The sequence below is a fragment of the Hibiscus syriacus genome, unplaced genomic scaffold (genome assembly GCF_006381635.1).
Source record: "Hibiscus syriacus cultivar Baekdansim isolate YM2019G1 unplaced genomic scaffold, ASM638163v2 tig00111342_pilon, whole genome shotgun sequence".
NCBI lineage: Eukaryota > Viridiplantae > Streptophyta > Magnoliopsida > Malvales > Malvaceae > Hibiscus > Hibiscus syriacus.
In genome coordinates, this window is record NW_024063066.1 from 1,184,481 (window position 1) to 1,196,944 (window position 12,464).

A 12,464-nucleotide genomic window follows, 5' to 3' on the forward strand; every position below is an offset into this window, starting at 1 on the left:
GAGGCAACACCTTTAACTTGGCTAAGTCACTATTTTAATCAGTTGGATATTCCATGAACTACCATTCACAATGTGCATAAGTTCTATCAAAAGTACTTTTCGGGTTACTCCCGTGTTTTACAAACATACCGTGGTCAGTATCTAAAGAAAAATCTGTCAAAGAATCACAGACCTGTTTGAAGTTCTCTTGATCTCGGTTCGTTAGTTGGGCCGAGTGGGAATCCAGAACATAGCACTTCTCCTCTAAGACGTACCCCGTATGGGGTCTACTAGTTGAAAACATTCTGCACGAAACTGTGTTGCAAGAGGATGATTCTGGAGTGTATAAGTTGTTGAAGATTGAGAATGGATCTCCATTGCTTGCATCGGCATAGTCAACAGTACTGAAAGAGTCTCGAGCACTATCTGTCGTAAAAGAAGCCTCGTCTGAGCTCGTGAAAAGGGACCAATCGCTTGACGTAGCATCAGAGAACTCCAAATTGGTTGTCCCAGCATACATCTCTACCACTCGATGAATGTTACTATTTGCATTCTGACTGAGAATGCCATTAGAGTTGCGATTGATACAGCCTGTAGCAGTTTCAGGCCTGGAATCTGGGTAAAGCTTGTGGCCAACAGAGTGGCTACTCGATTTGCTTTGTGCTGGTCGTGACGGCTTCTCCATTTTCGAAGCGAAGTGCCTAGCAGGAACTTGCTTGATCTTTTCAGTAACTGCTCTTTGAGGGCGAGGGTATGACCTTGAAAGATTTACATACTTTCAGAGCTAGAAGAGAACATCGATATGGAAACCAAAAGTAACATTCATACAACAAAGAAGCATAAAAAAGTATTATATAAAAGTAAACTGACAACCAATCTTAGTATTTCAACAAACCAACTGTTTACATAGGATCGGAAAACAAATAAAACAGAGGGAAGGGATAAAACCGGGAAAGGAATACGGTATTTCTAAAGTACGCTGTGAAATAATAGGTGTCTACCTCATGTAAAATAAGATGTATGCATCCTCGGACATCACTTGGCTCATCGAGACTGAATGTACCTGAAAGGGATACACCAAAACCGCGTTTCAATTCCATTGCCAACATATTTTCAATGAGCAGCTGTTTTTCGAAGAGATATTCTACCAGTGAGCATATAACCGATACCATTCAGTGAACCAAAAGGGCGGTGATAACTTTACCTCGGTATCATCTAACCTGAACCAGCTGCCTCGCATATCTTTTACATATGACACATAGTGTCCGGAAAAAGATGCATTGAGTGTATCCAAATGTACAACGACAGCATAAAGCATGTAAAGCGGAGGGATGTCACTCGTTCCAGTCATGAAAGGAACCATATCCAGCATGTCAGGAAAAGTGATACACTTGTTTATTTTCCCATATTTTCCCTCCTGATTAACATCCACATCAAGAAATAATCACATAAAATAGTTAACACGACATTAACAGAGGACAATATGTAGAGCAACGTAATACCTGAAACCTCTTTAAGACAATTGTCAGGATATTAGGAGCCTCGTGTATGCGCAATTGCTTCCTAGCTCGAGCATAACTAGCACACCTTTTAACAAAAATATTCACAGAGCCAATAAATAAAACAAGATTAATCAAATTAATCAATAATTCTAATCAAATGATAATGTGGCGACACAATGAAACAATGGTTTCGTACCTTCCACATCTGTACATGTTCTCTCCATCCAAATCTTCAGGTGTTGTAAACTGAGTTAATGCATCTTCCAGTGATTCAACCCAACCATATATCTCCAAAGTAAGGTCCATAATGTTTTCATATCTTTCTGACTCATGAGAGCATCTTAGACACTTCACCTGGTTACATGGTTATTCAGTTTAGGCAAAAAAAAAAAGGTACATAAACATATATGAATTCAAGAAAGGTAAAATGGAGCACCACAAAAGTATATCACGAGATAAAAGTAAAACGAAGTAAAAAGTACACTTCACCTTTGACCTAAGACACCCTCCAAAAGTATGTTGTATAAATGTGGTCTCCTGCAGCCTGGGGTCAACCTTTTGTTCACCGCCTAACCTCTCCAAGCATATAGATTGCATTGAAGCAACCAAGAGTCTGAAACAGACAAAGATTGGAACTTTCAGAGAGGCAAGGTGATGAAATTTTCATTCTTACATAAAGTAAAAGCATCAATTTTAAATCGAAACTAACAAATCTAAACACATAAATGAGGGGAAAAGAAGGGAGCCAGGGGATGTCAGCAAGTGAATTCTGTAGACCTCAAGAACTCATGTGCATCTTCCTGACTTCCATCACCCATCTGCCCATTAATACTTCGGATGTGCAAAAGGATCCTACTAGGTGACAAGGGGCCTCCAGCATCTCTTAACAACATAACATGTTGCTCAAGCTCACACATAAGACACCAATCCTTCCCGTAACCTATATAATGTTAAACAAAGTGAGCTATGCATATGATTGAACAACGTTAATATTAGTATGTACAAAAAAAAAACAAGTAAACCACATAAAAGCAAGTACAGGTTCTTGAATGATATCCATGTAGCAAATAGATGCTGAGAGGCTTTGTGAAGGTTAAACACTGCATAACAGCATTAGCATAGCAGCTGCAAAATGAAAACTATAATGAGTTCATAAAACATGAGCTCCTAAATCTTTCTTTTATATGCATACAAACAAGTCATCCCCTGGAAAATCCAAAAAGGCAGTATGTTTTGATTGGTCTGATCTGATGTTTAACACACTGCTTTTTTATTACCAATCGGTCTGATGTACGAACATGTACTACTAGAGAAATTTCCTACCAATATGACCATGTTCCAAATATAGTGGGAGGGACCATAACAAAAGTAATACCTGTTTCCGCAATTTAGAAGGCCCCTTGGCAATAAGTCAAAGACTTCACACTGGAAGAAATTTACAAATTCTTCGTAAGGAAACAGCATCTGTGACAATAGGATAATAGATCATAGTCCGGAGTTTTTCATTCACATTTCAAGAGCCCCATGAAATAATTTAACTCAACAACAGAAGAATGGAACAGATAACAATCATAGATAAACGTAAAGGAACTGACCTTTATCTTCTTATGTCTATCACCATAGGATGCAGGAAAATCCTGCCTGGCAAGTTTAGATGACTTCCGTGAACCCATCATCTCCATAACTCCAATGCTGGCAGCTCCATTGATACCTGGTGCCAGAATGTTACTTGTCATTCCAGAAGAAAATTGTAGAAAAAACTAGCATGGCTAAAATATCAAGAAAGAAATATTGAAAACCTACTTAATTCATCAGGTGACTTGGATTTAGGTGACTTGGATATTTTGGGTCCTACTGACTGCAATGAACCTCTAACTTTCGTGCATTCTTTTGCTGCTGCCACCCCAGAACAGTCTAATTCTACTGATTTACCACCGAAAGCATTTTCCCTATTGACAATATTCTCCGAAGTCCAGACAAAGGCATTTTCAGCTTCATGTGCGCTTTTCCCACCTTTTACAGAATATGGTGGGCAAGAAATTTCATAACTGCTTTTGGGTTCGGGCATATTGCCTTGTTGGCTTTGATGTTTATGACTCTCATGCATGTCCACACTTGCATTTTGTCCACGAATATGCATGTTAGAACCACTGGCATTTTGCTGTTTTAAGATTCCATCTTCGGATACAACAAAGCCACTAGTTCTCGACTGCAGCAATAGTTTGATGCAATTATCAGAAACCATGTGATTAAATAAAAGTTAACACATTCTACAAAAAAGTATGTTAAGATAAGAACCTTATGCCTTCTATGAGCTTCTTTTGAAGAAATATTATTTGGTGCCGAACTAGTTGCTCTAGTCCTCATGGTCTCCTCACAAGAATCAAATACAGCTGCATCCTCTCTTCCTAGTATTTCTCCATTGGATTGACGAGAAATTCTTTTGTCTGCACGTTTCTCTGGTGCACAGACTTGAGAGGTACCGGCAGGAGAACAATCCCCATTATCAAATAAACCAGTGGTTATGGGACAATGATTTATGTTATCTAAAGGTGCATTTTCCCTGGCAGCCTGCTTATTAATGTACTCGAAGAACTGTGAATTCATGTTGGCACTGAGTAGCGTAGATTCTTCAAATGAGGCAACAATAGGAAACGAGCTTGAGCTTGAGCTCTCCAACTGCAGGCATTCCTCTTTATGAACTTGCCTCCAATGAATAATCTGGCACTTCCCAGAACTGCATAAATTCAACAGTTTTAAAGAAATATTTTATTTTACTTTCCCAAACAATAAAACCATTCGACAACAATGAAGTATAGCAATAGAAGATGCATTGCAGCTGCTAACGGATAGGATATACCAATATCTGACAGCCTTGCATCTCGAGCAGCGAGTTGTAGCTGGACCAAAACACCTAGCACACACATGCAATCCCTTCTTCGGAATAGGAGCAACTGGAGTAACACTTGCAGCAGCCATTGTTTCTGCTCTAAGAGCTTCTTCAGCGGCAAGATGAGCAAGTAGACTTATCTTCTCTCGTTTATTTGAAACCTCACTCCATTTCCCTAGCAAGAAATAAGCAACCAGAGGAAGCACCACCAAGACCAGAAACAATGCGGGTATATCAGCTTCTCTTGGCTCGAGCATGTTCCAACAAGCATTCTCATGACCAATTTGAGCGCAGATTTGCCATCCAGAATATATTCTTCAAAAGCTACATAAGCCCATTGAAATCAACTTCCACACCAGTAACAAATGAAGATGTGAAAATCGTTCTCTTCCCTTTAACCCTGTCAAGGTTTCTTTGACTCGTTAGGTCACACATAAGATTGCCACATAAAGAACCACACTATCATACAAACAAGCAAGTATAGAGAGAGTTGCTTGGCATTCTACTTTGAATATTTGCATCAAAACACAAAAGTGGATTACTCGTTTCCCGGCTTTACATACATTCAAGAAATAGTGCAGCCAAAACTCCACAAGTTATTTCAAAATGAAGGAGATGCTGCCATTCATATGGGTTGCAGTGAAGAAAATAAATCAAGTCCATGAATAAACTTAGATACCATATCAGCAAAACAATTTCAGTCTAAGCACTCATCCTACAATAACAAGGAGATGGGAAACATGGAATATAATTCCCAGTCGGCATTGGGATCCTCCTGTTCACAACACAATTAAACCCAGCTATATTACTGGGAAAGAGGGGACTCGGGGAAAAGTTTTGGTTGTTAGAGGATGACTTATGTCGGGGCAAAAGCTTGCTTACTTTATACCTACACCAACCAAATCAAAGACGATAAAACTTAAAGCAACAAAAAATATATATACATAATTCAGATTAAAAAATGGCAAAAAAGTGACAAGATTTCTAGTTTTAACTATCATTAAACATGAAGATGCACAAGCACAACCATTACTCAGATTCTCTTCCGATTCCACAGAGGAACTTTACACCAACTTGACAATGGGAAAATGGTTTCTATTTAACAAGTTCAGAAAAATTGTTCCACCACTGCCAGGTACTAAATGTAGCAACTAAAGCAAACTTCAGTCAACTTTAGTTTGCTGGTTTGAGTCTGTGAATATACGAAGATAAGTCATTCCCATCTCTCTTCTTTATAGTTTTATTTCTCTATTTATTTCTAAAATCTAAACTTATATATCTATTGTTTTGACTGTAGGACAATCTGTAAATATAATGAAGAATCGAAACACCTTAAATTAGGTTGAGTTCAGAAAAGGCTCAATCATATCTGATTTTTACAGAGAATTCATTATGAAAAAAGCAGTTCCGCTCCGCTAGACAAATGACATGAACTGACAAGATCTCCATACTTTGCTTCCACAGAGAGCAACAAAATGGAAGGAAATGGAGCAACATGGAAGAAGGGGAAACCATCTTTTTACTAGCTCATAAGGACAAGGAATGACATCCGAAACAGTTTTCGGTTCACAAAAGCCGCTAAATGAAGCATCTCACTTCCACAATGCACCAAATATTAGAACTATAGTTTCAGGCACAACAAGCAAAGTCATTGGAAAACAAAAAAACTTGTCCTCCCCAAAAGCACCAGCATTTTAGCTAGAGTTAATTGAATCAAGCACGCAAGATTAAATATTATTTAAACGAACAAATCTAAGAGAACGTCACTCAAATCTTTCCCATTTGAAAAAGACCAATTAGCACTACCAAACTAACCAATTTCTAAGAACTGGTTCTATTTGCAGGTCCTTATCTACTTTTATACCCAAAATGGGAAAAATAACGCAAAGCACAGCCAGCATTTTCTAGGACAAAGCTAGTTAAATAAGTACAGCTTAACAAATAACTCATCTGCTAAAAAACCAACTTTTTTCTTCAAAACAGCAAGTTCATTGAAACCTAGAATTTCAGCAATCTCAGATTCAAACCCCAAAAGGCTAAAATAAGCAGTAAAGCAAGTACAACTTGATGAAACCATGGGCAGAGTTGAGTAAAGCTTGAATCTTTCTTACCTCTCTTTCATGCAAGTAGAATAACAAATCTAAATCCCAAAGCAAAAAAAACACTCAACAAACATTTTTTTTTCTTTCTTCTCTCTTCAAAACTCGGAAAAAGATTCTTTGATTCCTCAGATGGTAAGTCTAAAGACAATAGTTCCTCTCTGTTACTTTCTTTTGCATTCACATTATTTTCTTCTTTTTTTTCTCCCAGTTTTTTTGGTTTTGGAGAGAGAGAAAAAAATTGTCTGCACTATTCAGACTCAAAGCACTGTACTTTTAATACTCTATACACGTGGCACATGACAATTCGCTGTCAACTGGACACGTGTAGGGTCCACTCCCTGTTCTGTTTATAGGGAGTGGTGACGATTTTACTGTGATTTTGTTATCCACCGTTGGATTTGTGGAATAGGGTGTTTAGGAATGTACTTGCTTTGCTTTTTTATTTTATTTCTAGTTATGTCATTTTAAATTAAAGTATGGGAAATTCAAATTTTTAATTTTTTTTTAATTATCAATAATTGTATAACGATATTTTTATTAAATAAAGTAACTTAAGTATTTATTTTGGTATTTTTATCCAAAAATCACCCAAATATATATTATTTATATGTCAGGTACCGTTTCTCTAAATATTAACGATATAACACCCTTTGGCAATAAAGTGCGGTTGACTAAACGCGCCTTGCACACGTGGATGGAAAAATTGGATCATCAAGCGTGCCTTCTGTCCGAGTTAACGCCACGGGGTAAAGTGTGAATCCTCAGGCACACCTTCGACGGGATTCCGACACATGCTGGAAGATGCGGTCGCGCCTTCCATTATTCCCCAAAATTATTGCTCCTTCAATTATTTACTCAAGCTGATAATCACCCATCCTCTCCCCTATAAATATCGCCTCAAATGTAAATATCGAGTCACACACAAATCCAGTGATATTCTTATTCTATCAATTTTTTTATCGAGTTAAATATAAGTCTTTATAGTTTTAGAAAGTAAAATTATTTTTTAAAATAAAAAATAAAATAAAGAAATAAATAAATAATTGTAAAATCATGTGCAATTCAACAATCATAAGCATAGAGCACAGGCAATGAAATCCTGCATTTCCATGTAGGGAATTTTGTGAGTGGCAGGTAAGATTTTATGATTTGCCACTCAATCACTGTTTTTTATAGGGAAAATTACGAGTTTAATATCTAAACTATCAGTTTTAGTTTATTTTAATATTTAAATTTTTTTATTCAAAATCGTACCTAAAGTTTAGTTTTTGTTTCATTTTAGTATCATATTCAAAATTTAACGTTAAGTTTTAAAATAAATTGAAAGTTTATGTACTAAAACAGATTAAAATTGATAATTTAGGTACTAACTCATTAAGTTTTTAACAGTGGGGGTGCTAAAATGAAATAAAAAATTAAACATTAGGTATAATTTTGAAAAATCTAAAAGTTTAGATACTAAAACTAATCAAAACTGATAGTTTAGATACTAAATACATAATTCACCCTTTTTTATTTATATCGGGGTTCTATGATATCTCTCAATAATTATTTAAATAAAATAAATCGTATATTAATATAATTTTTATATTAATAATTAATTTGATTGATTAATTGTAATACGTATTGATTAAATCTAACTCAATTGATATGATTATTATTTTATTTAATAATGGAGTTAAAATTTTGATTTAAGATGGACAAATAATATATTTTAGAAGTAGAAGATAATTTGTAGTTGTCGTACAACTATTTAAATTTTATATCTAAATTAATGTAAAATTAATTGTGGAATTTTGAGAGCCCAAGTCTTTCTTGTGTATCGAATAAATTCTTCATTATTACAACACTTCAACAACTTTTTCTAGATTTATTTAAAAAAACGATGATACGGAAGCGTTTAATGTCAAATGATTTAAAGTTATTTTTAAATAAAATTTATTTTGTATTTACTTCAGATTAATGAAAAAAAGAAAATTAATCATAAAGAATTCATCAAGTGGTATTGATAGTTAAAGTAAGTTTTGTTCTCCCTCACAATCATGGATTCGAATAGTTGTGTCTGACGTGTGTGTACGTTCAGGGATGTACGTAAAAATTTATGTTAGAGGGACGGCTTTTTAAAATTTTAGATTGGACGAATCTATAAAATTTCAGAGGGCGAGAACAGATTTTGAATAGAAATACATGGAAAAAAATATAAAATATATACTAATTTTAAATTCTCAAGTGATGTGTCTGTCCTCCATCTGTCTCTCTTCGATTCATCCCTGTGTATGTTGTCAATAATTAAGAATGATTTTGAATATATAATACGTTTAAATCACTCATATTATTTAAAAAATAAAAAAATATTAATTAGTTATAAATATTATTTCGGAAACCTTTATAATTATAAAAATATAAAATCATTCTAATGTGAATGTGAGTACGACTTTCGTCGTCAATCAGTTTGCTTTCACGTATATCTTCTACTCATTTCGGCTAAATTTGGCGTTGTCTATTGTAATATGAACAACTATATAGAAATCTGCATTTCTTTCATGGGAAGCCAACAAAGACTTGCGTTTTCTCGTTTTTGCGTGGCTCACCAAGAGTCGAAGACTTCAATTTCCATTAATTTTTGGCTTATAAATTTACATTCATAAATGATATACATAACACAGGTTCTTCTTTTTAATTGCTTGTATTGGGGAGAAGATGGAGCAAATCTTTATAACACTTGCCTCTAAGTTTCTCAACTTTCCATTATTGATAATTTTAGTCTTTCAAGTTGCTTTTTTGTCAGTGTCTCTTTCTTCTTCTTCTTCTTCTTCACACTTGTGCCCTCCTGATCAGAACCTTGCATTGCTCCAATTCAAGACTGCAATTTCTTTAAGTAACTGTTCGGTTGAAGGTCCATTTATGAGCGGACCAAGAAAGATTGTTTCTTGGAAGGAAGGAAGTGATTGTTGCTTCTGGGACGGGGTTTCCTGTGATAATGTAACCGGAAATGTCATCGGCCTCGACCTTCAAGACTGCCAGCTTTATGGCACAATCAATTCCGACACCACTCTTTTTCATCTTTCTCATCTCCGATGGCTTAACTTGGCTCACAATGAGTTTTGCAGGTCTGAAATCCCCTCAACAATCTCGCAGTTGGCTGAGTTGACACATCTCAACTTATCTTGGTCTGGTCTTTCTGGTTCCGTCCCTCAAGAAATATCCCATTTATCCAAAATTGTTTCTCTAGACCTCTCTTCCAATCGAGGTCTCTACTTGGAGAATGCTGCTATGAAGAGATCGGTCCGAAACATGACTAATTTAAGGGACTTGGTGCTCGATTTGGTAGACATGTCTGGTGTTGCTCCTCATTCTCTCGCCAATTTGTCTTCTTCTTTGGTGTCTCTCGGTCTAGACATGTGTAGTCTAGGCTACACTAACGGAGGAGAATTCCCGGTTTATATATTCCAATTACCAAACTTGGAATCAATCCAGCTACGGTATAATCCTATGAGAGGTCATTTCCCCAAGTCTAATTGGACTGCTACCCCTCAAGTTCTTACAAGTAGTGGCCACGGGATTCTCAGGAGGATTACCGGATTCTATTGGGGGTTTGAAGTTTTGGGAATATTTGTATGTTGATGGCACTGGAGAACTACCTATTTCCATTGGCAATTTAGTGTCGCTCAAGTCCCTGCATCTGCTAGGTTCTTTCACAGGATCTATTCCTGCATCCATTGGAAACCTTACACAAATCACTGATATTCACCTCTCGGGTGGGAATTTCACAGGTAAGCTTCCCTTTTCAATTGGAAAACTTGAACATCTTTCCTCTTTAGTTCTTTCAGAAAACAACTTCACTGGTCAAATTCCAAATGCATTCACTAATCTCACCAACCTGTCTGTCATAGATCTTCGGATGAACAATTTCAATGGCCAGTTGCCAGTTTCTTTATTCAACCTGACACAACCTATTTCAGTGTGCTTTTCACATAATCAACTTACGGGTCATATCCCAACAAGCGTAAGTAGTCATTCAGGCTTGGTTTTACTTGACATATCTAGTAACTTACTGGAATAGTACCGCCTTCCTTGTTTAATATCCCTTCATTACAACGCTTGGATCTTAGCTATAATAAACTTGAAGGCCATATTGATGACTTTCAAGTGAATGAATCACGGCTGTCTTTCATTGATCTGAGCAACAACAAGCTCCATGGCCCAATTCCAAGGTCACTCTTTGGGCTTCTGCACCTGGAGAGACTCTTACTTTCGTCAAATAACATGAGTGGCTTTCTTGATCTAGAGGTGATTTCAAAACTCAAGAATCTTACCTATCTTGATCTCTCATACAACACCTTGTCCTTGAGCCTTCCTAGTAGCAACCGAAATTTATCCTTCCCCATGTTTACTTACTTAAGTCTGTCCTCATGCAACATAAGTGAAATCCCAACATTCTTGAGAGATTCAAAGTCTGTGGAAAGATTAGATCTTTCGAGTAAAGAAATTCAGGGGCCTCTTCCAAAGTGGTTTTGGGGACTTGGAGAGGATTCGTTGTCATATCTGAATCTTTCACACAACCTTCTCACAAGTTTCCAAGGATTTCATCCATGGAAGAGCTTATCCGTGCTTGATCTCCACTCGAATTTACTTCAAGGATCACTTCCAGATGCAGTGCACTGGGCAGATTTTATTTTGATTTCGAACAATAAGTTCACAGGAGAGATTCCTCCTTCAATCTGCAACAACAGCTTTACTTCAGTTATCGACTTGTCCAATAACAACTTGAATGGCAAAATTCCACAATGTTTGGGAAATTTCAGCGATTCGTTGATGGTGTTGGATCTGCGGATGAACAACTTTCATGGGGTAATCCCTACCAAATTTGTCCAATGTAGAAGCTTAACGACTCTTGCCCTGAACGGGAACCAATTGGAGGGATCATTGCCGCATTCTCTTCATAATTGTAGAAAATTGGAAGTTATTGATGTTGGTAACAACAAAATTGGTGGTCAGTTTCCCTACTTGTTGAGAGCTCTTCCAAAGCTTCGGGTTCTCATCTTAAGATCCAACAAGTTCCATGGTGCCATAGTCAGCTCTAAAGCCAAACATTTCTTTCCTATGTTGCGAATCATGGACATCTCTCACAATGAATTCACAGGGTCATTGCCCACGAGGTTCTTCAACAATTTAAAAGCTATGTTGAGCGTGGGCAGCGATGAACTACGGAAACTGCAATATGTGGGACCTGAAGACCGCTACTATCGGAATGATGTGAAGGTTACCATGAAAGGAATTTATATTAAGATGGAGAGAATTCTTACCATCTTCACCACCATTGATCTGTCCAACAACAATTTCAGTGGGGAAATTCCAAGCAACATTGGCAAGCTTAAGTCGCTTAAAGGCCTCAACTTCTCCCATAACAATCTAATGGGATGTATTCCATCATCGATCGGTTCCTTGACGAACTTGGAATGGTTAGACCTCTCTTCAAACCAACTTTCTTGCAGAATTCCGCAGAAATTGTTGGATCTGACATTCCTTGAAGTCCTGAACTTTTCATACAACAAGCTTGAGGGACTAATCCCACAGGGGAAGCAATTCAATACGTTTTCAAACGAGTCCTATCGAGGAAACTCGGGATTATGTGGAATTCCATTGTCCAAATTGTGCAACAAAAGTGAAACACGGCACCCTCCAGCACAACAACAGAATGTTTCATCAGGTTCAATGTTTGACTTTGGGTGGAAAGTTGTAGTCTTAGGGTATGGATGCGGAGTTGCTTTTGGACTGATTGTGGGGAATGTGGTGTTTTCAACTGGGAAACCCCAATGGCTGGTGATGTTGGTCGAAGGGCTTCAACCCCGAAAGCTGAAACGGTCGAAACGAGGTGGTAGACGCCGTCGAAGAAGCAACTAGTTGCAGAGTAATTCAGAAGACTTATTGGTAACTGGTTTTTCTAATATATTGTTGTGTACTATTGGCTTGTGATATTTCTAGTGTCTG

At 37.0% G+C, this 12,464-nt stretch overlaps 2 protein-coding genes and 1 long non-coding RNA gene across 3 annotated transcripts in view; 2 read left to right on the forward strand and 1 right to left on the reverse strand.

The window, feature by feature from the left end:
- Positions 1-12,464, reverse strand: part of LOC120159134 (ubiquitin carboxyl-terminal hydrolase 15-like) — a 23,354-nt gene continuing 10,890 nt past the window's right edge. Inside the window, exons 2-15 of the mRNA XM_039169789.1 lie at positions 6,483-6,566; positions 4,342-4,771; positions 3,780-4,218; positions 3,285-3,690; positions 3,077-3,192; positions 2,857-2,945; positions 2,521-2,606; positions 2,259-2,421; positions 1,971-2,094; positions 1,678-1,835; positions 1,482-1,566; positions 1,184-1,396; positions 981-1,042; positions 1-737 (exon numbers count right to left, since the gene is read on the reverse strand). Of these exons, the coding sequence (XP_039025720.1) occupies positions 59-737; positions 981-1,042; positions 1,184-1,396; positions 1,482-1,566; positions 1,678-1,835; positions 1,971-2,094; positions 2,259-2,421; positions 2,521-2,606; positions 2,857-2,945; positions 3,077-3,192; positions 3,285-3,690; positions 3,780-4,218; positions 4,342-4,628 (2,907 nt within the window). The 5' untranslated portion in view covers positions 4,629-4,771; positions 6,483-6,566 and the 3' untranslated portion in view covers positions 1-58. The remainder of the gene's footprint in view (positions 738-980; positions 1,043-1,183; positions 1,397-1,481; positions 1,567-1,677; positions 1,836-1,970; positions 2,095-2,258; positions 2,422-2,520; positions 2,607-2,856; positions 2,946-3,076; positions 3,193-3,284; positions 3,691-3,779; positions 4,219-4,341; positions 4,772-6,482; positions 6,567-12,464) is intronic.
- LOC120159143 lies at positions 986-1,246 on the forward strand. The gene is made up of 2 exons (XR_005519328.1): positions 986-1,105; positions 1,167-1,246. It is a non-coding gene; the product is annotated as an uncharacterized LOC120159143 (long non-coding RNA).
- The window catches only part of LOC120159212 (receptor-like protein 34), a 5,879-nt gene continuing 2,588 nt past the window's right edge, over positions 9,174-12,464 (forward strand). Inside the window, exons 1-3 of the mRNA XM_039169849.1 lie at positions 9,174-10,020; positions 10,136-10,246; positions 10,537-12,348. Coding sequence (XP_039025780.1) covers positions 9,174-10,020; positions 10,136-10,246; positions 10,537-12,348 — 2,770 coding nt within the window. The remainder of the gene's footprint in view (positions 10,021-10,135; positions 10,247-10,536; positions 12,349-12,464) is intronic.